This window comes from Malurus melanocephalus, unplaced genomic scaffold (assembly GCF_030028575.1).
Source record: "Malurus melanocephalus ecotype Western Australia unplaced genomic scaffold, MMel_1.1 scaffold_90, whole genome shotgun sequence".
Classification (NCBI taxonomy): Eukaryota; Metazoa; Chordata; class Aves; order Passeriformes; family Maluridae; genus Malurus; species Malurus melanocephalus.
In genome coordinates, this window is record NW_026623322.1 from 1,132,339 (window position 1) to 1,160,120 (window position 27,782).

A 27,782-nucleotide genomic window follows, 5' to 3' on the forward strand; every position below is an offset into this window, starting at 1 on the left:
CCACAAGTACATGTCTTTTAAATACCTCCAGGGAGGGTGACTCCACCACTTCTCTGGGCAGCCTGTTCCAATGCTTGACAAYCCTCTCAGTGAAGGAATTTTACCTAATATTCCATCTAATCTAAACCTACCCTGTGCCCAAGACAGGCTTCAACCACCACATCACCCACCAGTCCTTCTCTGCTTACAAACATGTCCAGCAGCTGCATTCCCTAGTTGTCTGCCTTGCCAGTTGTATCTTCCACACACTCCAGGACCCTCCTAGACTATTTTCTCTCTGCCATACTGTATCTCCAGCAGACATCTGGTAAGTTGAAGTCTGCCACGAGTACAAGGGCCAGTGATTGTGATACTTCTGCCAGCTRTTTACAGARTATTTCATCTGCTTTTTCATCCTGGTTGTATGGTCTTTAACAGACTCCCACCAGGATATCTTTTGTCCTTTCCCCTGATTCTTACCCACAAACACTCCAYGATATCATCACCATCACGAAGCTCCAGACAACCAAAACATTAATTAACACACAGGATTATCCCATCACCTCTCCTTCGTTTCATTTTCTCCAGTGAGCCTGGCTTTATCCCTTTCCCATTCCAAACACAGTGGAGTAACCAGAACTATTCTGAAGAGATTTTTTTCATTTTAAGATTTTCATGAGGTGTCAACTGCTCTTTGTAATTCTCTTCTTAACACTACCATCAAAGTATGCCTTATCAAAACATACATCTTTTCTGCTGCATATATATTCACCCTATTTAAAATCAAGACAAAATACTTCTTTTTGAGTGCAAGATACTGAAATAATCAAAGGAGCATACAGAGTAAAGTGTTTGAAAAGACTCAGTCACAGATAACAACAGAAGAATACTACAAAGTGTGTCATTTCCTTCACCAAACTAGGGATTCATGTAGGACACACATTTCTCCCTATCAGTTTTGTCTCAGCTGGTGAAATGCAAAGAAAGCATCCAATCATCCAGCAATAGAAGACATATTTATCATCATGCAATTAGCTAGCTACTAGTTTTCTGCTCTTTTCCTACCTGAGGTTTCATGTCAAAAGATCCTAAGTCCTGGAATATCTACAGGTTTCTGAACATGTATGATCAATGTGAGGGGCCTAAATATCACATTTAATGTTATCACCACACATAGACAATGAACAAAAAGATATGTACTGGGTAAAAATTATAACAAACAAAAAAAAAACTGGAGAGATCCCAAAACTGGAAGTGCTATAAATTATTTTTAGGCTGAGTGGAAATAAAACTGGCATGRATGGGTAGATTTCATGAACAACTGGGCTCAGAAATAATTGGAAGCATGTGTCTTAATTGTGCTTCATATACTTCCACAGAGTGGCAGATTAGCTGCCTTTTGGTCTTCAAAATGCCCATAATAATCGCAGTGATTGGAATGAAACACTTCCTTAAATTACACTGCCCTTGGAAACGCCTGCCTGGCTGGTACTGTGGTACATGGGACAGTATGGCCTTCTTCTGTCTGCCTTCAACCAGGGCAGGAAACAAAATCTGCAGGATTGCACAGGCACAGCTGGGGRAATGCTCACCCGTTTGAATTTGTTAGAAATGCAACTGACAAACCTGGGTCATTTATATCTACAACAGTTTTTTATTAGACATTCTGTCTTTTACAGGATGTTCCAAGCTTTTACTCCAGGTTGCAAGGCAGCTTTGTTACTCAGGTTGGATCACCTGGTTTTTCCCACCATGATGCAGCAGGGTGACTCCAGGGTGTAACCTGAATGTCAGTCTGACACCTGCTGTTGGCACACAAAATCGTTCCACTGGCTTCAGCAGGATGATGCAATTGATCTTTTCCTGATGTTGATGACATCATACTACCGTTTCTCAGGAAAACAGAGATTCTTCAGTGCTAAAGCCATTGTACAAGGGCCAAAGAAGCTGGCAGGGATGACATGCAGCACTTGAGACTATAAATACCCTTCCTTATGACAGCGTACATGGCTTGGCAACAACTCATATTGACACCTGCCTTATCTGCAGGAGATGACAGGATTTAGGCTGAGAAAGAGGACAAGGGCAGCAGACAGGCTGRGAAACAGGAATATGTTATACTGTATGTCAATAAATGTTGTGAGGTAGCAGGATAATACAGACCTGTGAGAGCTGGAGTCAAAAGTCTATCAAAAGTTATTTTGTGCCATTAATTTGGTTAATCTGATGTATAGAGGCTGCAATTTTGAGGAAATTTCCCCTCCACAGCCCTTTCTGTGCCAATRTCTTGCTGATGGATGTCTTCTGAAGCCCTTCATTCCTCCCTCCCTCCTCTGTTACTGTCAGTTAAATACAAGCTGTGGATGCTGCAATATCCCCTGCAGCCATCTAACTCACACATGATCCAGCCCACTCTTCTCATCAGCATTTTTGTCATGCCAGAAACTACAACTTGAGCAGCCTTTAGAGAAAAAGTATCTTCAACAAAACCGCATACATCCCATTTCTTTGGCAGGCAAATCATTTATCCTTTGTAAGACTTTTAAAATTACTTCATAGATCTTCTGCTCTGGCAGAAGAGGTGCCTGCTGCATGGGTGATGTGCAATGTTGCACTGCTACTGCATTGCTACAACCACTTTAAAGGAGATTGTGTTGAGGTGGAAGCCACTTGCTTCTAATGTGCCTACAGTGAGAGGACTAAAGGWAATGGCCTGAAGCTGAGACAGAGGAGATTCAGATTAGATGTTAAAAAAAACCAAACAACATTGTTAAGGTGGTCAGACTTCAGAATAGACTTGACAGTGAGGTGATGGAGTCACTACCACTGGARGTTTTTAAGAGGCATCTGGATCTGCTGCTGGGTGATGTGGTTTTGTGGGGCAGGGGTTTCAGGGATAGTGCTGGGCTAACAGGTAGACTTGATGATCTCCCACCTTGATGATTCTGTGATTCTACTGGAGTGTGATTCTAGCTAGGGCACCTAAGTTATGATCAATTTCATGAGAGCCTCTAAAGGGGTGTGATTTTATGAGGCCCTGCAAACATAGCAAGGATTGCTCAGAAGCAGCCAGGGCATGAAGTGCACCTGAGAGTTAATGGAACGCCACTGAGATCAAACATGAAACCTGACTGCATCTGCTTCTGTTGGTGCAATTTAAATTGGGCACCTCTCTTCTCCTCTGCTGTGCTGGTGTGTCTCTCTTGGTGGGCAATGAGAATTAAAATTYAGTTACTGAAATTACAAAAATACCCTTTCTGCCCTCCTTCACTAATTCAGGTTACAGGACAGTGCAATAATTTCTCACACTAGCACAACATTGACAGTGGTAAACAGCCACAAGTAGTTAAGGGTGATTTGCTATAGGGGGGTGAACTTGTTGAAGCATCCTCACACCTGGGAAAGGTACCAGTGAYGGCTGCATCCTTGCTGAACTGCCTAGTGGAGAGTAAGGATCAACAGGAAAGASTGAAAATCACACCTCCTTATAAAGCCACAAACTCTGCCTGTTAACTGCAGAGACAAGTCTCTGGAGACTCCGGCGGGAGTTGATCATTTGGGATCTCTGGGATGGCGGTCCAGTCCTCTCTGAACTGGGAGGTGGACCCTTGGGATTAGACACACCCTTGTTTCCAAGGCCAAACTGACATCGTGGTAGTGTGAATACTTAGGCATTACCGTACCTGGAGGAACAGGAAGCAGAAGCTGGCCTAGGCAATTAAGTTCTACCTCCTGTCCATGGAAGAAGGAATGGGAAGTGATGCATTTTGCTGATTGAACCCAGTCTTGGAAGCACTAATCCACCTGAGTTTAGTTTGTACCTTCCCTACCTTGAACCAGGTCCAGTCTCCTAACTACCAAGCAGGAATTATACAGCAGACTTGGCAGTGCTACTTCATTAGCTTATAGTGCTGCTAATTAAAAAACACAAACCAAAACAAAAAAAGCCCTGCCTGCTGCCATCATTCATTCTTTTTTTTTTCCCTTTACATAGCCAGGGCTCACTGTATTTATCAGTTCATGGTAGGAAACTGGGATGTATTCCAGCAGAATTCTACAGGCAGGAAGCAGGCATGGAAGGAGCTCATAATTTTTGCAGCTGATGCAAACTGAGAGGCCKGTGGGTGTCTGGCAGCAGCCAAGGAGGCAAGGTCCATGCTTCAAATACCGTGTCAGAAACAAGACAGCGGTGTAGTGCAGCATGAGAAACTGTCATGCTTCATGTGTAAGAGGTCATAGATACAAAAATACACACTTTTTGTAGAGCAGGTGAGTTATGATGGAAYAGAAGTTATCTTTCTAAAAGTTTTAGCTGAAGGCAGGGATTTAGACTCAATACATAACCATATGAAATTATATGACCTTTCTTATGCAGACTTGGTGGTCTGACTTTTCCCTCCTGGGTATTAGACAAGATGTGAACTTCTCAATTCTTTTTTTTTTTTTTTTTTGTTTTTTGCCAAAAGGAAGAACCCAGGCCCCTGTTCCTTGATGGAAATAAGTGTGTATCCAGTGAGCAAGAAACACAATTTTCTGCTGAGCCATGAGGAAAGATTGGCAGAAAGGAAAGGAAGAGGTCAGCAGGTATTCTGTGTCCATCATAAAARGATGCAGCTACAGTAAGGAAAAGAGAGCACAGGACAAAAGGAATACAATGCATTTTACTGAGCGATATATATTCATATCCAGGTAAGATTTGATTGACATTGCTGTACATTAAAAGCACACAGCTTACTTTATTCTTTTACTAATATATTCACTTTCTATTTACTTTAAAGGATGTGTTTATTCTTTACATGTAAAGAGCRARCTGTAAAGAGTGCAAATTGTATCCRTCTAGGTAGTAATTGTATCTGTGCTGGTAAAATCCCCTGTGACATTATCTAGAGATCTGGTTGGTGCCAAGAGAAAACATAATATATTTATTTGACAAGTGACACCAATTTCAAAGTAATCATGTTTCTTCTGAAGACCAGGACATACAGTAGTCTGTGACATACCAGCGTGCAGCAGTGTTGTAATATACCAGCAAAATAACTCATTGGATTCACATTGTTGCTCTCACTGAATGCATTTCAGATTTCTAAATTAWACATAAATGACTTTAATCTCCCAGATCCACCACTCACTTGTAGAGTGCTTGAAATATGAGGTTCATGCAGTAATCCACCCCTTTAGGATGGAGGGCRACCAATCACAGTCCTGCTGCAGTGAAAATGATCCTCTCACTGAAACCAGACATCACTACCACAAGCAAACCGGAGAATTTCCAGGGCTGCCGAGCCTCTTCCCTCATCCTCATCCAATAARCATCTTTCTGTGCTTATATTTATGAGTGCAATTAGGCAGCTCCTGTGCTGTGTTTCTATAATGTGGCTGTTAACACACGACAAAAATCCTCAATGGCAAAGTGCAACAAGCAAAATGGTGCAACTTGTGGATTTTAATTTGGTCCTGAGAAGGGAGGCCTGTTTAGTTCCCTTCAACGTAGGGAAGCAACACGGAGGCTTCCTGCACAAGGAGTTTGCTAAGCCGTCTCTAGCCATGGCGTTATCTCACAACAGGTGCCGAGGCATCGGCCGTCCCCATGGAGATARGCAAGGGAGAGGCAGATGAGTTCTGGACCAAAGGTTAACCTCTTCCAGGTCTTGATGTAATYCAGCTTTTCTGGAAAGGAATGGGGCAATCTCTTTCCCGGTCAGAGAGGACTGACCTAACGATGGCAACCACCCCCTTCACACCATACACCCGTTTTAATGAACCCAGAGGGGAATTCTCTCGGGGCAAAGTCTGTGGGTGCAGCTGCAGAAGGCACAGTCATTTGGGAGGGTCGGTGCTGCTGCCCCCTCAGGTGGTATCTCGCTGGCGGGGCCGGGCTAGGCCGGTGTAGCAGCGGCGCCCGCAGCCGCCGGCAGATGGCCCCCGCCGCAGCGCCGATCGGCGGCATCGGGCGAAGGAGGGGCCGGCGTCGCCGCGCTAAATCTCCGAGCCCGCTGCCCTCCTCCTCCCTCGCCGCGATGGCTTCCTAAGGGCGATGCTCCCGGCCGCCGCCGCCAGCGCCTTCCGCTCTGTCGCCGGGTGCTCGGTGGGCGCGGGCGAGCAGGCGGCTCCCGGCGGCTCCCGCGCGGTTCGGGGGCCGGGCCGGGGCGCGGGCGCCAGCCCTCCTGGGGCGGGGGCAGCCGCCGCCTGCCGCCGGTGCCGGGCGGGGGAGCCGGGCGGCGCGCAGGCGGGAACGGGGGAGCCGGTGCGGGGGCCGCCGTGAGCGCGGAGCGCCGCGCCTGACGGCCGCCTGCGGGCCATCCATCCCTCCCTGGGAATGCCGCTCCTGGCCGCGCCGGCAGCCGGGGGCGGCATGTAGCGCGGGGGGAGCGGGCTCCGCGGGGGCGGGAGAAGCCCCTTCCCTCCCTCCGCCCGCGCTCGCAGCCGCACACACACCCCGCGCTCCGCAGCGAGGCGCACGGCCGGCCCTCCTCCTCCCCCGCCCGCTGGGTGCATGCCCGCCTGGCCCGGCGCAGGGACGGCGCGCCGCTGAAGCAGCCCCGCCGCCGGGCACCCCCGGCCGCCGGGCAGCGCCGCCGCCATGGCCGAGGAGAGCTGCGACGTCCCCAAAGAGTTGATCGGTGAGGGACGGGGCATGGCGGCAGGGATGGGGGGTGCGGGGTCCCGGGGGAGGGTGCTGCGGGGGCAAGTTTGGAGGCCGCCGTGCGCGACCGCGGGATGCAGCTCTGCCGGAGGAGGGGGTGGGGGGTATCGGGGGTGGGTCTGTGGAGCCGGGGGAAGCGGCGAGGGGGCTGGCCGGGGGAGCCCGGGGGGCTCCGCGCGGGGCTGGAGGAGCCGGCGGGGGGCGGCGAGGCCGCGCTGCTGCGTGCGGGGAATGGGCGGGCGGAGGCTGCGGGGCTGCGGCGGGCAGCGGGGAGGCGGCCGCGGGCAGGGATTGAGCTCTCGGGAGCCGCGGCGGGGCATAATTTGTGTCCCCCCTCCGGAGAGGTCTGGCCGGAGGTGCCGGCGGGCTGCGGGCGCGGGCAGACGAGAGGTGAAACAGCCCCGGCCCCCCGCGTTTCCCGCACCGTTGCCTGCCCGGGGCACGTCCTCCGAGCGCTTCAGCCTGGCGGAACGGGCTGCGGCTCCGCTCGGGGCTTTTTTATTTATCCCCCCGGGTTTTGAGTAGTTTAAGGCTCGTTTTCCTCTCTACGCCGAAGGTAGTGAAGGTATTTGTAATTAAAGTTTCATGGCCCCCTGTACGCGAGCCCCCGTCCTGCGTGGTATACGCTTAGGAAGTCACAGGTGATGGYAAGGACCCTGAAAATGCTGTCACTGCTTTTGGGGAGCTTCCAATAAATAGATCGTTAAGGCGGCGTGTGTGTAACCAGTGTCATTTGGGGATAACAGGTCTGATGCTCCAGGTYTTCAGCTATCTAGTTGAGGCCGAACTTCCTTTGGTTTGCCTGTTGAAGAGCYGTCTAAACATCTCACCAGCATCAGAATAATTTGAAGTGGTGTCTTAATGACAGATGGAAATTTGACAGAAATTTGTCAGGCAACAAGATACATGTTGCATTGAATACAATCTTTCAGACATTACYGAGGTAATTTACATTGTTGCATTTCCTTCAGTTTCATCAGTCAGCAGCTGGTTCTAGCTTTTATAAAATACTGGTAAAATCTGGGTGGGCATTTGCAGCTGCTGCAGATTCTTTTTTCTGTRGCATTAAAAATAGCATCAAAAATAGCTCTGTTTTGCACTCCTTTAGGTCTCCAAACCGTGTGGTTTGCAGACACACTATAGTCTRTAGCTTACTATGAGCTGGGAAGTGTTCTAGGAGTAGCTATGGTCAAAACCATGGAGTATATCTACTTTAAAGTGGCCAGGCATGTTTGAGGTGCTAATACACAGTATTTTGTACTCACCATGGATCTCCACTCTAATGTTGTAGGTGAGGTGTGGTGCATATTACAGGGAACAGTAAGGTGGGCATCTTCACACATCCCCTCCTCTGGTGGCTTTGAACAGTCTTAAGAATTAATACTCCAGTGCTGCTGCCCTACACTCAGCTTGATCTGTCAAAGGCTGTTCTGGGGTGTGGGGATCTGTTCATATAGATTGTTTTAATTTCTAGCAGTATTTYGGTGTCTGCGTGTTAAAATTTAATGTTTAAATAGATTTTTTTTGTAGTAACCATGTTTTGAGAGCAGGATGAAAGGATGTGCTTTAAAGCAGAGTGATTGGATGAGGAGATTAAACTGGGGATAGGAGTGTTTGAGCTGCAGGTTTTGTTCTGTKGCTCACTTCCCATGTGACCTTTGTCAGGTCCCATAGGTCGTAGTCTTCAAAGAAACCCTCTCTTACTGTTGGCTTACCTGGATCCACTCCTGCGAGGTGTGGATGTCTGAAGTCTCGAAATGGATGAACACTTTAAAATACAAACCGTAATGTTATGTTTTCATCTCTCAGTCTGAAAATTTACTCTGAGTCCRCTTGCCACCCAATGAGGATGGAAGTGTCTTCAATCCCATGGAGATGTCTATGAAGTCTGTATCTTAGCTCTTTGAAGTAGCATTTTTAACCCTTACAGACAAGTAGAGCCTTGTGAGGAGCTGACATTCCGATGATGCTTTGCAGAGCCTGGGGTCCCAGGCCCCTTCGCTCCCTATGGCTTGTTGGAGTAAGAGTGCTGGAGCTGAGGGTTAGCAGTTGCTCTCACTTCTGCTCTGTGGGACCTGTGGGACAGCAAAGGGAAGCAGGTCTCTGCATGCAGGTGCCTCAGGAAGAAGTCTCTTGCTAGTTGTGGGTACTTGGAGCTGTTTGTGGGAGGTGAGAAACTGAAAGACAGGCTGCAGGTGGAGGTGAAAGTAGGAGAGACAGCAGCAATACCTTTCCTTCCTCGAGGAGGTAGGATTTATGAAAAAAGACTGTGGTCAGCTTGCTTCTGGGTTCCCAAGCAGGGACAGAAAGACCAGAAGTGGGCATTACCCATGGGAGAGGAAGCCTTGGGAGAACAGTTCACATCGGGCTGGACTTTTCCCCGGGCTCCGCTTACCTGGCTGCTCCGGGATCTCGCAGCCTGGCTCCTGCCCAAGCGGTTGCTCCGGGAGCTGGCCGCGCTGGCTGCCTGCCACAGGGCTGCCGCGGCTTGGGACAGGCTTCTCGCTGGGCAAGCCGCTGCTACCGAGGAGCTTTTGTTTTCTGATAGGAAAATTAAAATTCCKGGGGAAAACATGCCGATTCTGCAGAAAGAGCTCTTTCTGGTGACGAGTCTCTCTGACCAGCCACATTTGACTTGCACACTCTTCTGCCCTGCAGGCAGAACACTGTGGCCTGGGTTAAACATCCAGGCTTAATAAATGGTGTGTTGTTTGTGCTAACGTCTTCTGACTACCGGATGAAAATTGTGCAGAAAAGCGCTATACAGAGCACCATAATTAAAAGCCTTAGGAATAGCCTATTATCTYTAATTTTTGCCTCTAAACTTCAGCATGCCCGAGGGCAAAGTGTATGTGTCTGGAGAGGGTGGAGACTTGCCTCTTACAGATGCCAGTTGTAGGGCTGGAAATAGGTTAATGTKTTTAAAAGATTTCTTTCACATTCCCTTTCAGTGGGGGCTGGGGAGTGAAACTTACCGAAGGTGCCAAATTGGCTCTTCTAGATGAACTCCTCTGTTTATCTCTCAATTACATCAGTGTCAGTAGTTGTATAAGCTTTCTAGACACAGTTCTCTGTGTGTGTGTTCCCTTCAGGCCAGGGTGCAAATGCTCAGGGGAAAAGCTGGTTCGTGTCATACTTGGCAGAGATTGTGTGTACACGTGTATGCGTGTACATATTAAAGCATTATGGCAATTAATGTAACTTCGCTGTTGGCACCTGAAGTGGCTCCGTTGTCACTGGGATTTGGACCAAGACCAATGTTGCCTTCCATGGCATCCTCTGCATAGCTGTCAGGTGTTACTCTCTGGAAGTCTGCTTGGTTTGCTTTGCTACGTGAATGCACAGAGTGCAAAATGTGTGAACAGTTGCTCTTCTATTGCCTGATCCATTTAGCCTCCCTGATATTAACAAGAGGCTAAAATTTGTGCAAGCTTTTCAGGTACAAATAATAACAGAGAGGAGTTAGTTGTATTTTCCCAGAACAGAACTAAGCAATGCTGTGGCATGTCTTGGGAATGCTTTTGAGATGTAAGTAGTGCCGGGGAAAAAACCCAAATTGTGTTTAGAATCCTGGCAAATGACATCAATAATCCTATTACAGTTGACACAAATTATTGAGTAGATGGATACTTGTGAGGTTGTACTTGTGTTAGGTTGTGTTTAGTACTGACACATGTGCAAGAGACCTCCATGAGTGTGAGCAGTTGAACAACATAGCTCTGAGTCTTTCTGAAAACTTGACACTGGCATCTGTTTCCTTCTTGTGTTAACACTGAAGGTATTTAATARAGCAATTTTCTTTTGTTTCAGAAAGTGTCAGGGATGTTATTGGGAGGAAAATCAAAATTTCCGTCAAGAAGAAAGTAAAGCTGGAAACCAAGGGAGATAAAGTGGATAACAAAATATTGGTAAGTACAATAGAATGACTCTGATTGCATATGTGAAGGAAAAGCCAGAATTCTTCTCAGAAGGCAAGAATTCTCCTCTGGAAGTATTCTTTGAACTTTGTGTATCCCATAAAATACTAATGTAATTTATTTTCTTACTTTCTTGATAGGAAGTTGGTGTGCAGCTGTGTATGTTTTTACACACTTGATTATCATTCAGCTACTTTTCAGAGTTTTGGGTATTGTGTTGGGGACTGATGATAAAGCAGACTATTATCAGAACCTGTCCTAAAATATTTTGCTGCCTTTGCTGGTTAGGTTTCCTGTTTGTATCTTTAAGAGTTTTAAGTGGCCAAGAAATGCAAAATGAAGTGTGTAGAATTAATTTTGAGACYCTGAAGCTGTTATGCAGTGAAGAGCAACAGCAAAATTGTTGGGCTTTTTGACTGCAAATGACATTTTGTATTTTTTGGTATTCTCTGTTAAGTCATACATCTGCATTTTGAAAGAAATGCTCAATGTATGGGATTCTAAATTGTCATTCTTAAAACTGTAGTGAAGGAAAGTGKCAAATTAATCTCACTTAAGTATGCTTTCCTGTTTTCTCAAAAATAGTTTTGCTGGCCTCTCTGGATAGGAAGAAAGTTGTGGTAATGAGCTGCTACGTTTGCGTATTAACTTGAATATGCAAAAAGACATGGAATTGTATTTCCTTGTTCTTTTGATACTTCTCTATCAGGAGAACTCTTAGAGTAACAAACACAAGTAAGTACAATGCTGCCTTAATATTTTGCAAGATATTTGAGATTTGGTGTCTTGTGTTGGCGCTGTTGCATATTTGAAAGTTTTATTGCCAAAGCTGCTGTTACAGATATTAGGTACATTCCCCTTGCAGATACACTATTTTGTCTTTTAAAACAGCAACTTTTTAATAACTTCTGAATTATCTTCTTGAAGTACATGTTGCTACTTCTGGGCATTAAGGCTTTRGACAATGGCTCACTTTTCTATGAGAGCCACTACTTAAAGAATTTGAAATATTTTCTGCTTAATATCTGCCTGTGTTATATGTAGTTCTTTGATTCACAGTTTCTGTTCTGGAAATAGGTTGAATATGTGAATGTTGATTGATTGTCTCTATTTATTTGAAAGCCATGTTTATGGGGAAGGCTGACAGGTTTCACCGAAGTGGTTACACTTGATTGACTTTTTGACTTACACAGAATCATAACTATTATTGATAGTGAAATATATTGTGGAAATACTGAAATACTGTTCTGAACTGATGGGACCAAGAGAATATCAAGCTTTGAAWCATCAGTGAGGTTTCTGAGGGATGTACTGCTTGGCAGTAAAATGCCTAGATGTGATTACTTGGGTGTTGTTTTTTTTTTCTCTTTAATCTCCTAAGCTTTCAGATGAGGAACTTTCACGTTTTGCGACTGAAGAGGTACTGAAAGGGAGAGAACCCTTCAGAGGCTTATGAGTTAGTGAGCACTTCTTGCGTGCTTGCATGTTGTCTTCAGTGCACAAGATAAATATTTCAGAAGAATGATTTGCTGGATGTTGTGTGGTAGAACCATTTGTTCTTTGTTGCAGAAATGCAGGGGATTTATATTRGTGGGAAAAAATAGTTTTTATTCTTAGAGAAATTGATTCTTGACTGCTGGGGTTGGATTTTGTGTTTTCCTTTGCCATAGAAGAAAACTGCCTTGTGTGAAGCTGTACAAATCACTAAAGCTGCTTTTTTTACTGTGTTTCTTTGACTGTATCTATCAATCAYTGTGGGATTGTTTGGTTTGCTGTTTTTTTTTTTGTCTTGGGGTGGGTGGTTTTTATTGCAGAAGTGCTGAATGTTGTCTGCTGTAGCAGAGGCCAGTAGAGAGTGTGGTTCACTTTGAGGATGCAAAGTTCTCTGAAATGCAGAATGCTCTGGAAAAAAGTGCACCAATTCTGTACCTCAAATTAATGAAGATTTTTTGGCCTTAGTGTGTCAGCACAGTCTCAMTTCTTACCTGTGAAGCAGAGGACATATACCCTTTTCTCATCAAAAGAGTGATGCCAAAAATAAATAACCTGGCTTCAGAAGTATCTGAGCACTTAATACTAAATGCTGCAGGAAAACTGCCTGCAAAATTAAGAATTTTTGTACTCGGAGCTGGAACTTGAGASTATTCAGTAAATAATGCATATGGCCGCGTTCTGACCGGAGCGGGTAAAACCAAGTTGCAGTGCCTTGGGTGAGCCTGTCAAACAGWATGCTGTATGAAGTGTTGGCAGCAAAAGCAGCTCAGTAATTAAAGACTATATCCTTAAGTGAACGCACCAGAGGGCTCAAACGTGATTGCATGGGCAACCTCCATGCCAGCACTCCTCGACTACGAGAGCTTAGTTTTGAAACGTTAATCTGCTGAGTGCTCTCTCTTGAGGGCCCGTGTGGCAGTGCATTGTTTTGAGATTTTGGGTTGAATTTTATTAGTAGTTGGGTGTTTACAAGCAAATTAGGTGGCATGGATTAGGTCCAGCACTTAACAGGGAGAAAATACCAGTGGCTATCATSTAGCTAACCCCAGAGCCTTTGTGAAATGTGCTCGTGGCTTTAGAGAAGGTTGATCACAGGGGCTGGCACTGAGCCCTGACACCCAAATCTGTGCTTTAATTAAATGATCTTTCATCCTTCCTTTCTAGGGAAATCCAGCAAAATCAGTACCACTTCGAGAAAGAGAGATTATTTAAAAATGACTGCACTTGGCAGGTGACTGTAAAAGCACTTGACCTCTGGCCCCATTGTTCACAGTATATTCAAGGTACAGAGTACTAGAATATGGATGTAACCATCTACTTAAATCACTGTGCTATGGAAAATTCCTCTGATAATTAAGATGGAAATGAGAATCTGAGACTAAAKAAAAAACGGTGCAAAATCCTTGGTGTTGCTTGGAATAGGGTCCTAGTGTTAAACTGGTGAAGCTGGGATGCTTGTTTAGGATCTCAGCTTTGGGTTTGGATATTATGTCTAGAAATTTTGATATAAACCAGATTTTTTCAGTCTGCACAATGAATTTGCTGCCTCAGTAATCTCCATCTGCAATTACTTAGTATCTCAATTAGTCATAATGATGCAAAACAGTAAATATCATGAGCTGCTGAACTGCCTSTGGTCTGCTGGCACCAAATCTCAGGTGTTCAGGCAGAAAACTGGTATCCAACCCCGAAAAGGCAAATAACCAGCTTGAACAGGCAGAAAATCATCTGCAAGTGATTAGGGCCAAACCCCAGTTGCATCTGAGAACTCTGGCAGAGTCAAGCCAGAGGGAAGGGCCAGGAAACATGCAGGCATAGAGGAGACCTTGAAAGGTGATCAGCTGCCCCACAGGGTAAGGGGAACACATATTGTGGGGCTGCCCAAGGGGGCACAGTCCCACTGTGGGCCAGGGACACCCTCAGCAGGGCTGGGGTGGTTGTTGTGGGCAGTACCAGTGGTCACCAGCGCTGCAGTGACCTGAGGCCAGGCCGAGTGGTTGGGTCTATGGTGTAGCCTCAGCTGCAAAAGGGGCCATGTACAGGCATAGCTGTGGTGCTGCTCAGGCTGGAGCTGAGTGCCAGAGCTCTGAACCAAGGTGGGGAATCCTGGTCCGGACTTGCTCCTGATTGTGGGGTCACATACCTGTGCTGTGCTGGGTGCAGGCAGCTCAGCTCCAGCAGAGCCCTTGGGCAAGCTGCCCCGGCTGGCTCCAGGTGACCCTCAGCCAGGGGCACAGTGTCCTGCAGGAGAGGACCCAGCTGAGTTGGGCTTCAATGGGATGCTCACAACAGTAGTCTTGTTGGGTTAAAGTAGATAAAGATGTCACTCTGCTCTAATCGGTGCAGGGTTGCTTTGGTTTTGTGGGATTGTTTTGTTAAAACCTGGTTTCTTATGAAGACAAGGTTTAAGGCTCATGCTGAGAGCCTGCAGTGTTTTTCCTCACACTGACAACTTCTGACCTTCTCTCCAGTTTCAGCTTAAGCTGATGGGATGGAGAGGCCTCAGTTGTGATGATAATGGAGTCTGGGGTGTGGGGAGAGACAGCCAGAAAAAGAAGAGAAACTTTACACCTACTCCCTCCTCTGAGGCCTTCACCTTTTGCCTCCATGAGGGATCAGGCAGAATGCTGTCTGTGCTTGAGATACTTCAGCATTTTCTTTTTTTTTTTTTTTTTAAATCCAGAGGCCTCTTTGATTATCAGGTTATCACTTACAGACAAATGCTGGTAGGAAAATCCAGAGGCCTCTTTGATTATCAGGTTATCACTTACAGACAAATGCTGGTAGGACTGGGCTTCTTAGCTTTGGTGTCTGTGGTGCTGCTTTTCCCTGTCAAAATAGCCAAGATATCTGTGCGTGATTTTGCTGATTATTTCCCACTGCTGCTTCTTCATCTCAGATTTATTGTAATTAGTGGTATCCACTGAGAAGTTGAAATGTCAGCTAAAGCCACTATGTTAAATAAATCTGGCAGACTCCTGATGAAATATTGATGTTTTCAGGAGTAGTTCATGAATTCAGTCCAGAATTCAGGGTTCATCTTACTTTTTGTTTCTTTGCTATTAAGACAAGAGAATATTCCTGCTCTAGTTGCCTTTAAGATTAGTTTTCCTTTCCAAAATAATATTTTAGATGCAAAAGATAAGGAAATACTGCAAATGACCATGTTCTCATGTATGTCTGGTCTGGCTTTTTTGCTTTGTTGCTGCATTTATTTTGGTCATTGGTGTTGCTGTTTCTATTTTGTTTTTTTTTCCCTAGCCTTAAGGCTTTAGAATAGTGTGATGTGATATGATGTGGTGACCAAAAAGCAGTTTATTAGGAAATCCCACKGAGGAGTCTGTGTTACACTTCTGCCTCCAGTCATTTACATTCTCTCTGTTAAAATATCACAGTGTTACTTCTGAAATTGAGACAGTTGCTTTGGCAGGTGGCTCTCCTTAAATTGTACTCTGTGCCCAACACAAATTCACTGGGAGCAATTCATATGTCCTTGTCACTTTCTTYGGGACATATGTTTCCATAGGCTTTTAAAACAAAAAATTGAGTTGAYTCCTGACAAAGAAGTTTATATTTGTTCTGTGCACATGGTCTGAGATTTCATGTTCTGCTTCAAAAGCTTCTCTTATAAAGACTGAAATTCTGTTGTTTTTTTWAAAAAAAAATCTATCTGTGTTTACTTTTAAAGGAGCAATTATGGCCATTTTATGTTCTCTCCTTGTGGCGTCTGAATACTGCTTGAACAATGTGGCTGGCTCTACTAAGCAACTAAGAAATGTATGAGCTTCTGTGCCTGCTCAGCTATAAGGGTGGCAGTCTCCGGCTGCAGGCAGCAGTATTTTACAATGCCAAAACTATTTGGGGATTAAAAGCTCTGGTGCTTGTTTCCCACTGCTCATCCTTTGTCTTGATCCATCCGTGATAGCCTGAATAGAGATGAATTTCACATCCTGCCTTAAAAAAATGTGCACTTCTTTTAAACCACTAAGAGCACGAAGCTCACAGGGTTGTCTAAGGTTGGTTTTACATAAAATGTGTGCAATCTCACACGTTATATCATGACAGCTGGTATGTGATAATGATGTTAAATAGGGACATTCTTTAAAAATAATGGTGTTTCCTYTTCCCTGCCCAGAACATTGACTGTTATGACATATATCTTAAGTATGTCTTTATGAAGATGAAAGGAGGTAGGTGTTGGTACATCCCTCATGTCAGGAAATMTAAATGAAATGAGGTAGAGTAATCAAAAAATACTTAGATGTGAAAATCTATTTTGATACATTTACAAGGTACCTGTTAAAAAACAACTGAACTGTGGCCTGTAAGATTGCAMCAGAAAACTGAAATAAGAAGAGTACTGCTGGAAATAGAATCAATTAATGCAGTCATGCAGCTGCATGTGTTTCCAAAATAGAAAATGTTTTTAAAAAATACTCATGTGCAGGTGTCAYTGAAATTTAAATTTATGTTATACGATGATCCATTAGGTTACTTTTAACTGGTGGGAAGATTTACACACCTAGCATTCTGGAGTTGTGTGTCCAGCTCTGGAACCCCCAAAATGAGAAGGATGTGGACCTCCCTGTTGGAGTGAGTCTCCCTGGGGATTCTCCCRATATACTCCACTCTTGTGAGACCCCACCAGGAGTGCTGTGTCCACCTCTGGAGACCCCAATGTAAGGACATGGACCTGCTGGAGTGAGTCCAGATGAGGACCACAGGGGCCTGGAGTACCTCTTCTGTGAACACAGGCTGAGAGAGCTGGGGTTGTATGGCMTGGAGAAGGCTCCAGGGAGACTCCATTGTGGCCTTTCAGTGCTTAWAGTGGGCTTTTAAGAAAAACAAGGTCCTTTTTATTGTAACAGAACCTGTTGTGATAGGAAAAGAGGGAATGGTTTAAAAGAGGGTCAATTTAGACTACATGTAAGGAAGACATTTTTTACAATGAGGGTGGTGAGGCACTGGAACAGACGGTCCAGAGAAGTTGTGGATGCCCTGTCCCTGGAAGTGCTCAAAGCTAGGTTGRATGGGGCTTTGAGCAACCTGGTCTGGTGGAAGGTATTCCTGCTCATTGCAAGGGGTTGGAACAARATGATCTTTAAGGTCCCTTCCAGCCCAAACCATTCTATGGTACAGTGATTCAATGAATTGCTGTGATRGTGCATGCAAGTGTAGAAATTCAAGATGATTTCTTGCACCTTGAGTGCAGTGTGTTCTTTACATGCTTTGGGAAGACAGAAATACAGCTTGCTTGCTCTTCCTTTTTGTTTTGGGCAACTGGTACAGGCAGGGAAAGGTAAGGAAAAGGGACTCCTCTTTCAGTGCCCTCAAAGTACCCTCCTCTTGTCCTGGCTCATGTACTTTGCATTTGCACACTCACCTGCAGGTGCGTGTATCCTTTACTGCATTCTGGAAGGAAGAAATGTGAACACAATCTCAGTCTTAGCAAGTTCTGGCTTTYTGTTCACAGCTCTAACAGTTACTGGGGTAAAAAAAAAAATGGTGGGAGGGAGGAATCCACTATGGCTCAGAATTGATCATGGACTCTTTTCTCCTGTCAATTTTTTGTAACCCAATTAGAAAGCATTTCCCTTTAAACCTGCCACACTCTTTCCACTTCTCTTTCTGAATATACAATGTACCAAAGTGGCTTGCTAATGTGCTTTTATTTTGAGAGGGCTTGACTCCTTGCCACCATTATTTATGAAATGGAGCCTTSCTAAGCAAGGATTTCCATTGAAATCTGTTAATAAAGGAGGCAGAAGACTGACTATTACATATAATTTCTCTAAAGCTGGAGATAAAAAAAATAGAAAATGAGCATTTGGGTTAACTTCTTGTCTCAGTCACTTTGCTGCTAATGGCTTTTTTTCCCCAAGAATGAGAAGACTTGGAAGGGAACAGAACATGTTATTTGGTAGACCTTTATAAATGCAAAACCCGTATTTGTGTGGGGTTTCTTTTTTTTTCCTTCTTTTCCTCTTACAGCTTGTTTTATCTGCCTGACTTACTTTAAGAAAAGACTTCTCATGCMGGGAATGTGGTTTACTTTGGTGTAAGTAGTGTGGAGGAGGACACAGTACACTTGAAAAAGGCTGCAAGGGCTGCTAAGTGAAAAGTTAGTGCAGTGTACTGTGAAAAATGCTTCTTGTTGCTCAGAGCCCTTTCCTCAATCATTATTGTAGTGGAAAATTGGTGAAAATCACTGATTTGTTTGAGTATTAAAATATTTACTTTAGCTCACCTACAATTCTGCTTCACTTTTTTCTCATGGTGGTGGTAATTTAATTCTGTGTAAAGTAATTACAGGCCCAGAATATAAAATTATTCTKTAAATATAGCTGCTGCTAATGGTGCTCTGTACAGCTACCTGAGTCCCCAGGCTGATTTCTGCCCTTGGTCCTGTCTCATCTCTCATTGTTTCTGAAATATCTACTCCGTGTCAGCTCAGGAGTGATATCTTTGTCTTAGTGATAGCTTCCCTAATTTGATTATTTCACATGACAAACTGTTCGGATGCAAAATGTGATTGTAAGAGCCAGATTCTCATAGCCCTGCACTCCTTAAACAGACCTGACCAAATTAATTGGCCTGCTGGATGAGAGGAGGGAGAGACCCTGGCTCAGGGAGTTGGGGTTGCAAAATAAGATCTGACTACTGTGGCATATGAAATTTAAGGCTAGCCAAACAAAACAACTTTCTGCTGGTTGTTACGGAGCTCAGAGAAGGAGTCACATTGCTGGTGCTGATACAAAYTAAAAGGGTTTGTGGATCTTCTGAGGCTGTTGGAAAGGTGCTCGCAGGGTGGAAACTGGGAAGGGAGGAACAGCTCTTGTTTGAGCAGATTATGTTTTTGGATCTTCTTTTTTTTATAAAGTGACCTTTATAAAAAAAAAATAAATACAAGAATTGTGGTCTGGGCTCGTGGGTGTGGATGTCGTGCAGGTTATCCCCTTGGCTGACAAGTGGCGTTTGTATCCCTGCATACAGTAGAAGGCCTGTGTGACARCAGGATGAGCCTCGAAGTGTGCATGTGGAGATGGAAAACAGAAGAGGAGATGCTGGATTTATATTTCCCTTAAGATTTTCATCCTGCACTGCATTTTCAAGTGGTGCTTTTTAGATCGGTCAATAACTCATTTTTCCCCCTTTCCGCATCTGAAGCCATGGTTAGCACTAAGCATGCTGCCTGAGAGGTAGACAGTAGTCTGTCTGTTTGGGATGCCTGGAAGCACTCTCTTAGCCAGGGCTTAGGAAGCTGAGGTCRTTTGGAGCAAGCCATTTCCACTTTGTGCCTCAAAGATTCTTGCAGAGGCATGTCTTTATGGAGTAGGCACTTAAGGCACACAGCACTTTCTCTGAACACATCCTCAGTCCTCTGATTGAACAGCAATCCTTCCCTTGTACCTAGGACTTTGTCAAACCACTGCTTTTGTAGAGGTCTATGAAATTCTGAGGGTCTGAGCCAAATTATAGGTACTTACTTGTTCTTAGGGCTAGGGAGTGAAATGAGAGGATGAGATAGCTGCTGCAGAGCAGTTTCTACTCAGATTTGATTAGAGGAAGTGAAGGCTGTTGACCCCAATCTGAGTTAGGAGACAGGGCACTGCTGTGTTTGTTCAGGGTCAGCCTTTGAATGAAAAGGCTCCTCCATCTCTGTCTTGAAGGCCATTAGCAAGACTGCAACTATTCACCCAGAGCTATTGATAAAGGGGAAGCCTTTCAGAGGCTCATCTCTTAAAAAACACTAGAGGCTGATGCTTAAGAATGATACCTTTTATAGCCATGCACATGAGGCTCTTGTTCAGTGTGGAGCTGAGGAGCCTTAGGCAGGGAGCAGTGAAGGCAGGTCAATACAGATGTTCAGATGCTTGGATTTTTAGTGCATCTGGCTTTAGATGGCAATCTCTTCTTCTGGTGTTTACAGTGTTGCAAGTAAATGTGGGGAGAAATATTAGCTTTGTTAGGCACTGATGCTTTAATGCCTAATAATTTCTACCATCTTGGTAAGTTCATTCATATCCTAAATCTAAAATATGCATTTAATATTATTATTAAAAGTGTAGCATGAAAAAAAAATTTAAATACAACAAGCAGTTTTCTTGACTGCTATTTTTCACATCTGCACCTTGCAAGTGGCAGAAAAGCACAGGCTTTGGCCTTCCTCTTTTCTCATCTCAAGAGGATGTTGAAATCCCTGCATTTTTTGTAAAACATGTTGGTGTATTCTGTGTACAACTGTTGCATACACTATGGGAATCCTTATGCTCCCTTTCTTGTATCTTCCTTTTTACTGTGCTTCCATATCTTGTGCTTCAGGAAGGCCCTGGAAGTTTTTCTGTATGGAGATTGCTGTCAGGACTGGGGTTTGCTTTTTAGTCTACCTCGTCTTACACCAATACACCCATTTTTTTAACAGCCCRTATTCCCCCACTTCTGTTTCCTTTCCTTGTGTAGACAATACAAATATCCTTGCAAATACAGGAAYAACAAGCATAATGCAGCTATGCTAAAAAATACTGTAGGCTGTGAAAAACTTATTCTTTTTATCTTGTCTTGCTGGTCAAGTTCTCTGCTTCCTTGCTCTACAATTTAATAAAAGTCTGTGCTAGGTCTATGTTATTTGTGTCATATGGCAGTTTGGTTCATGCTGGACRTTATGATGCTGTTTGTGTAGTTTGGCTTTAAGTTCTTTCTACCTTTCCCAATGCAGCTCCCTTGGGATTAGAAAAAAACCCCAACACAACAAAAAACCCAAATAAAACAGGCAAAAACTCACCAATAAACCCCAAACCAGCTGCTGGGATATTAACAAAGTGCTGTACAAATTATGCTTGTCCTGAGGGAGGCAAGGTAGTATGATGGACACAGCTCACTTTCACTGCCCTCTCCACCTCTCAAGGTACAGGAGCCAGTGGGCTGAGAAAATGGAGACAATTAAAAGAAAACAAGTAAAGAGTAAAGAGCTGTAGTATAACATGGCAATTTAAATATAATTAGCTGATGTGGATAGTGCCAGAGCTGTGTAAAAGGTTGTAAAATAGCTTTAAAGTTGTTTCATCTAGGCATACAATGCTTTGTTACCCAAGTTTTATAGTTTTATCTTTACTTTGGGAAGACTTCKATGAGATTTGACTGCTGATGGAATTAATCTGTATTTTATGTCTTCTGTACTATTTCCTTTATATGTAATTGCAAAGCCAGTTTTACCATTTACTTGCTTAGCTCCACCTTGTTGGCAAGCTGCAGGAGAAGCTACATGCTGATTCTCTTGGGATTCTATGTAGGCATGTCAACTGAAGTTGAGAAAAGCTGCGTGTCTGGAGAAGGCTTTATTTCAGTCTTTAACCAAATGCCAAAAAAAGTTTTCAGCAGTGACCTCATACAGCAGGGACTTACATTTTTGGTTTGGTTTGTTTTTATTTTTTCAAATTTAAACTGTTGCTTGTTTTTTTTTTGCCAACACTAAATACTACTAAAAAAGCTAAGCGATGTAGGTCTTGACTCTTACAAGTTCTTATTCAAATTAGAAAGATTTTAGATGGTTGCAGGTTTAATGGTGACACCCGAAATACATTGTCTTTTTGCCTTCTCATTGTTAAACTCCGACCCTTTCCAGCTGATAGAGATTTCTGAAACTGAGTAAATGCTTATTGTAAGCCTTGTAAATAATATTTCTCTGTGTTTATATTTTGGAAACATTTAGCCAAAAATAGAAAACCTGAAAATACTAGTTTCATGTGATATTTCCAGTGTGATGCTATCCTTKTAAAGTATTTCCTGTAACACTATTAGATGGATCTGCTATTGTTTATATGTGCGTGAAATTGTGTGAAATTAAAATTCTGCAGGTTTTTATACGGTATTAGTGTTTCACAATGTAGCCTTAATGCAATTTTAATAGGTCTTTGTTCAGCCTGAGGGCTTAAGTCCACCCCAAATACATTATTCTTCTACTTTTTTCTATTTTTTATTTTATTTATTTTATTTTATTTATTTTATTTTATTTTATTTTATTTCTTTTTTCTATTTTATTTTTCTATTTTTATCTTCCATTGTTTATTTTAGAATATTCCTTATGTTGCTGTTCTGTTTGGAGTCCCTGTATTTTATTTTATTTTATTTCTTTTTTCTATTTTATTTTTCTATTTTTATCTTCCATTGTTTATTTTAGAATATTCCTTATGTTGCTGTTCTGTTTGGAGTCCCTGTTTCCTCTCACCATAAAGACAATTGCAGACAATTCTTTGATATCGAGACTGGCCTTTAGGACATATGCATAATTGAAGGAAACACTGAAGAATTGAAGAAACTTGCCTACAAGTCAGCTTCTTGGCCACCCCTTTCAYCTCCTAAACTGGCCTTAGTCTCCCACTGCTCTCTGGGTTGCGATTTGTATGATGTCCATGGTGCCTTTTCCTGTGTCATCTTCACCTGCTGATTTTTTTTTTTTTTTTTTTATTAATAGTACTTCGGAAAAACCTCAGCTTGTGCAAAAAGGRAATATATAGCGTGACAGAGCTACCAAAGAGAAAAGGAATGACTTTCTCCACCTCCCTGTGTCACTGGTTTTTGAAGTGGTAATAGCAGCTTTTCCTGGAACATAAAGAGGAAGAGCTGGCAGGGACGTGAGACTCTCAGTCAGAAGGCTGGCACGAATTAAGCCAGCTTCCTTAGTTGTTCTTGTATTTTTGTGTTCTCTTCACAAGTACTTTCCATGGACCCAGCAAAAATACTGCACGAATCCCACTGGGATTAGTTATTGTTAAAGTAATTTGAGAACCTTTGGGAAAATATGTTATTTGCATTTATTTACTTATACCATTTTAGTTACCTTTGAGAGAAAAKTTGTGGTTTCACAACCTGAATAGGCTTTATTTCTACAGGAAAACCCTTGTCGTACATGTAGCAAATGRACACAGGGTTGCAGAAGTGTTTAAAAGTATGTGAGAGTCTTGCTACAGTGCACAGATATTTCTCACCTCTCCCCCTAAACAGTTTCAAGCTGTACATTAGCCTTTAGRTTCAGTTCTTGGACTTAATATTTGGTATAATGAAGTAGGCTGAAAACATCCATAAACATGCAGGATTCAGATGCATTTTTTGCAAGGCTGAGTTGTTTGGTACAGTGTGGTTTTTGCTACTTAGTGTCCTGAAGGACACTGAGTAAGTCCGGTAATTGACTTTACATTCACCRGTATTGAATGACCCTCCCCTGGGGTGCAGACAAGTTTTCATAATTGACCTTTGGATAATCTGATGACATTGTCTTAAGAGGAAGAAACAAAAATACATGGTCAGGTGGAATTGGTCCTGCCACATCATTTAAACTTCAGTAGTGAAAATCCATTAATACCAATCTGTTATATTTTTTGGCTTCCTGAATAATCCATCTGTTCACTTCTTTGAACTGTATCTACTTAAGATGTGACCAAAATCTCATTTTGATTTCTTTTCTGTAATCTCCTGTGGTGTAAGAGCACTCCCAGGTGGTTTTTGGACCCCACACACTTGCAAGGTGAGGAGGGGATTGGATTGCCGTGTCCAGTTTTTTTTTTGTGCAGCCTGAGGATTAGTGGCTCTGTTGGCGTGTGATGGAGCCAGGCCAAGCGAATGAGGCATTAGGTTAATGCTTGGGGCATTTTGGAAGCATTGACATAAGGAAATTTAGTATYTGGGTTACAGTAGCCTCTGGCTGTAACATTTAGCTGATGCTACTGTAAGGAAAATATTCCTTTTCTAWTTTTTTTTTAATTCCCCCGTAATGGAAAATCTGTCCTGAGCTGATTTTAGCATTACATAGAGGTAAAGATTCATAGTGGCTTACAGTTATCACTRTGCCACTGAGTGATAAGGTTGCTTTCAAGCATCTGTAATGGAAATATTGATGTTTTTCCATTCCTGTAGGTAGAGTTCATGCGTAAAATGAGTGTTGAGCTTTTATGTGTGTTCAGTAATCACCCCTCCCAGAAATGTATACCAATRCATATAATGTTGCACAAAGTGATGCTTTAGATGGGTCTGTGACATAAAGAGCCACTTTATTTATTGCCTAACATATTACACATAGATTATATAAATTTCAAAGATTGTAATGTTTTATTCTTATTTTAAAGTTAGTCGAGTAATTGAACAAAGAAACAATAAAATCAAATCTTCCAAGCCCAGCATGCTGCCTCTTGCATCAAGATAGTGTTGGGTTGCAAAATGTGTTTTTCCCCAGACAGGGAGTGCATCTGCAGATTCTGCAATGCCCATTTGTTTCAGCCTGAGCACAGTCCTCTGCTGACACTTGCTGTGAAATACCATAGCTTGGTTCACCTTCTGTGCTGCTGAGTTCTTGTAGCTTTATCTTCTTCGTTTATTCATTATTGAACGCATGCTTTCTGCTTGACAAGTGCTATCAAATCCCTTTCACTGTGGCTGAACCCAAGAACCTCCACTGAGAGTCTAGAAGGGTTTTTTTTTTTTTTTTTAAATGCAAATATATGCATTCCTACTTTTCGCTGAAGGGCTCTTCAGACCAGACTCCTTAACAGGCTGGTAGATACTCCCTGTCCTGTTCTTTAAGCCAGGTAGTCATGAAAAAAGAAATGCTAGATTTTTCCACATTCCTACTGAAAAAGAAACAAGAATATCTCATGTGTTGAAAAATGTTTCTAGAGGTCTGATAGTATATTAACTGTSTACATGACAGTTAATGTTCATACTGTGTAGTTTGTGTGTTGTTACATGTACTTTTGCATTGATGTAGCTGGTGTGCAGAACTCAATAAGAGCACACACACAGATTAAAACTGAAAGGTRTGCTTTTTTAACATGGGCCACAAGAGTTCTAGATTTCTGAAGTTTTATTTTTACATTAACTGAGTGTTGACATTCAGTGTTGAAGTTCTTTTAAGTGTCATGATAATTTGGGAACAACAGAAAGATCAGGGCTTTGGTTTTCCTTCCTAAGCTTTATCTTGTGTAAATTCTGTTTTGTTTTCCAATTCTTATTAAGCATGTTCTGACTTGTTTTAATTACTTAATATTTTATTTTTCCTTTCTTAGATGAGCATCCCAGTATTTGGGATCTATAGACATATCTGATACTAATCCAGGACACTAGATTTTCCTCTAAAGTGAGAACAACGTAGTTAATCTCTTGATCTTGGTTTGATAACAAAGTATCTTTCAGGCCTATTTATTACAATACAGCCCTTTTGTTTCTCAATCTTATTAGAAAATATAGCCATGGCAGATTTTTAGCTCAGTTTTCACCTGTGTATATTAATTTGTTTGCTTTGAAAATAATGAGTTTGGGACTGTAAGATTCCTTTTCTGTCCCAAGGTTCATCTCTTGAGTCAAGAGAGGTAGCCTCAGGATTTCCCATGCAGTTGGATGTATCACCAGCAGTGACCTGGGACAGCAGTTTGCTATCTGAGATAACCAGAAGTGGAAGAGTTGACTTTTCCCCTAGAAAAGAACAAAGARGCAGATGGGGGACTGTCTGAAGGATGTTTGAAAGCAAGGCTGGGGAGAGTGAGATCAAGGCCAGAGGAATTACTCAGACTGCTGACTGAGCCTCCTTCTTTCTCTCTGCGCTTGACAGACCTCAGCTGTGAACCYTGTCCTCCTCTGTGCAGCAGAAGACGTGTAAGAAAAGGCACAAGTTATTTTCTGAGAGTACAGGTCACTTAGTGTTTCTCTAATTRGGTGAAGAAAAGCTGAGAAGGAAGCAGTGAAGCTCAAGTGTCTTGGGGGAACTCAGTCTACATGCTCGGTGTTTTTTATGGCCATTGTTAGTAAAGAGGTCCAAGAAATTGAACTTTTCCTCACCTCAGACTTGTGGGTTTTATCTAGTCTCAACTGTGATCATCTTAGCAATTCCACAGCTTCACTCTGCCTGGCCAAYGGGTACATCTGCTGCTGAAATGGCTGTCGGGGTGGCCACAAGGATGGCACGTGGTGTGCAAGGCTCTTCAAAGAGCTGGCTACCAGAAACCAGTTCCTCCTGACTGGTAGGCTCTTRGTCCTCTACTCAGTGTTGAAATGGGTCATAACATCTTCTCAGAGGAGAGATGCTGGATTTCAGGATGAGTGTGACTCTGATGGCCCCGACCCGTGGTAGAGCTGCAGTCAGTACCAGTTTGGTTCAGCCCCAGATGTACCACTACCCCTTTCTGCTGAGGCGTGCTGGTTCAGTGCCAAAGGTGTGATTRTCAGATGAAAGCTCTTCTTTTCAGTAACACTGGATCTGCTGAAAGTGCTTGAGTTTCCAAGGAACAGGGTCAAACTTTCCTTTTGTTTTAGAGCCACAAAAAGCGTGGAAGTTATGGGAGTGCTAATTGGAACCAAGTGTGTCATCTGCAGCGAATGAGTAATTGGATAAATTTGTATCCTTACCTCCTCCGTCTGGTCATGTGTTTACTAAAATGCCATGGAGTTTGTTTTTAGGTGGATTTAACACCATTCCTTGAAAATCTTGGGCAGATGTGCAGAGAGAGCTCTTTTAGTGCTTGCTGTTCAGAGACTGAGTCTGGTTTACTGGGTATTTGAAGCCTTTTTCCATGTCAAAACTTGCAGATGCTGGAAACATTTCCTGTTTGTGCTCTGTGAATACTCATAGGGGCAAAGCCCCACTGTCATTTCTGTGGGTGCTTCAGTAAATTTTATTTCTCAAACATTTTTGGAAGGAGTGAGTTCTTKTGTGAGGACACTAACCTACAGCTGTTGGTACGTGCTGAGAACAGTGAGTGGCTGTTGGCTTAGTCTTGCCTTTTAAAAACAGTGCTTTACTGAGGTTTTTTTCTTTTGTCATTTTTTTGAGAATGACAGTGATCAAATCTAAATTTGAAAATAACCACCTCTCCCCCACTTTTTTTTTCTTTTTGGCACTTCTGGTATCTGCCAAGATAACATGGTTAACTCTCAGTTGTTCTGCATTTTAGCTGTTGTGTTTATTGGTGAGGAGTTAAAAAGTTGGGATTTGGCAGCTCTAGTGACAGAAAGCCAGAAGGAAAAATCTGTTACCTCAGGTCATATTGACAGTCGTGTCTGCTGTCATGCTCATTTCTTTAGATTTACTGGTAATAAAAATCTGAACAGCACTTGAAGAAGTATATTGATAACTGAGTGAATGTTAAGTATGATTATTTAATAGCATTAAATACTAAGGTGCAGATGTATAAAAATCTCTATGCAGCAGCATCCAATAATTGAGTGGAGCTGTCACCTATTACAGCCATCACATAAATCATCTTGCACCCATTCATGCTGACTGTGTACCTTCGGTCTTCCCCCCACATCCCCAGACCATGACAAATCTGATCAATATTGTTTATTTTCCCCCACCAGATTAAAAAGGCAATTATTTGCATGGAGTGAAGGGAATTGTTTAGTGACAGGAGAATAAGATCTTGAGTCCTGGACTCATAAATGTCAGCTTTCAGYAGCTGTCTATTTTTGTAGGAGGGCAGGCCCTTTTGGAAAGGCCTCCCTTTCCAGCTGGGAAAACACATATCATGCAAAAATGCAGTTTGAGTTGGTCTTGACAAACCAAATATTTTTTAAAGAAATTATTTTCTTTCAACATCTTCTCTGTCTTCTGATTATCTAAGTTATTTTAATGTACTTCTGGTGCTTTCCAGTTTGTGCTTTCCCAGTGAATTCCATGTGATAAGTTCTCCTGGACAAGTGTTTTCTTTGTAGGGCAACTTGGTGTCCTTGAGCACTCATAAGCTGTGGTATTCTGGGGACTTTAG

General features: G+C 43.0%; 1 protein-coding gene across 2 annotated transcripts in view; it reads left to right on the forward strand.

Annotated features, from left to right (window-relative positions):
• Nucleotides 1-6,212: 6,212 nt before the first annotated feature.
• CARMIL1 (capping protein regulator and myosin 1 linker 1) overlaps nt 6,213-27,782 on the forward strand; it is a 189,946-nt gene continuing 168,376 nt past the window's right edge. The window contains exons 1-2 of one of the 2 annotated variants that reach the window (XM_057368331.1): nt 6,213-6,599; nt 10,433-10,530. In XM_057368331.1, coding sequence (XP_057224314.1) covers nt 6,560-6,599; nt 10,433-10,530 — 138 coding nt within the window. In that variant the 5' untranslated portion in view covers nt 6,213-6,559. The remainder of the gene's footprint in view (nt 6,600-10,432; nt 10,531-27,782) is intronic. The other variant, XM_057368330.1, reaches the window with a different exon arrangement.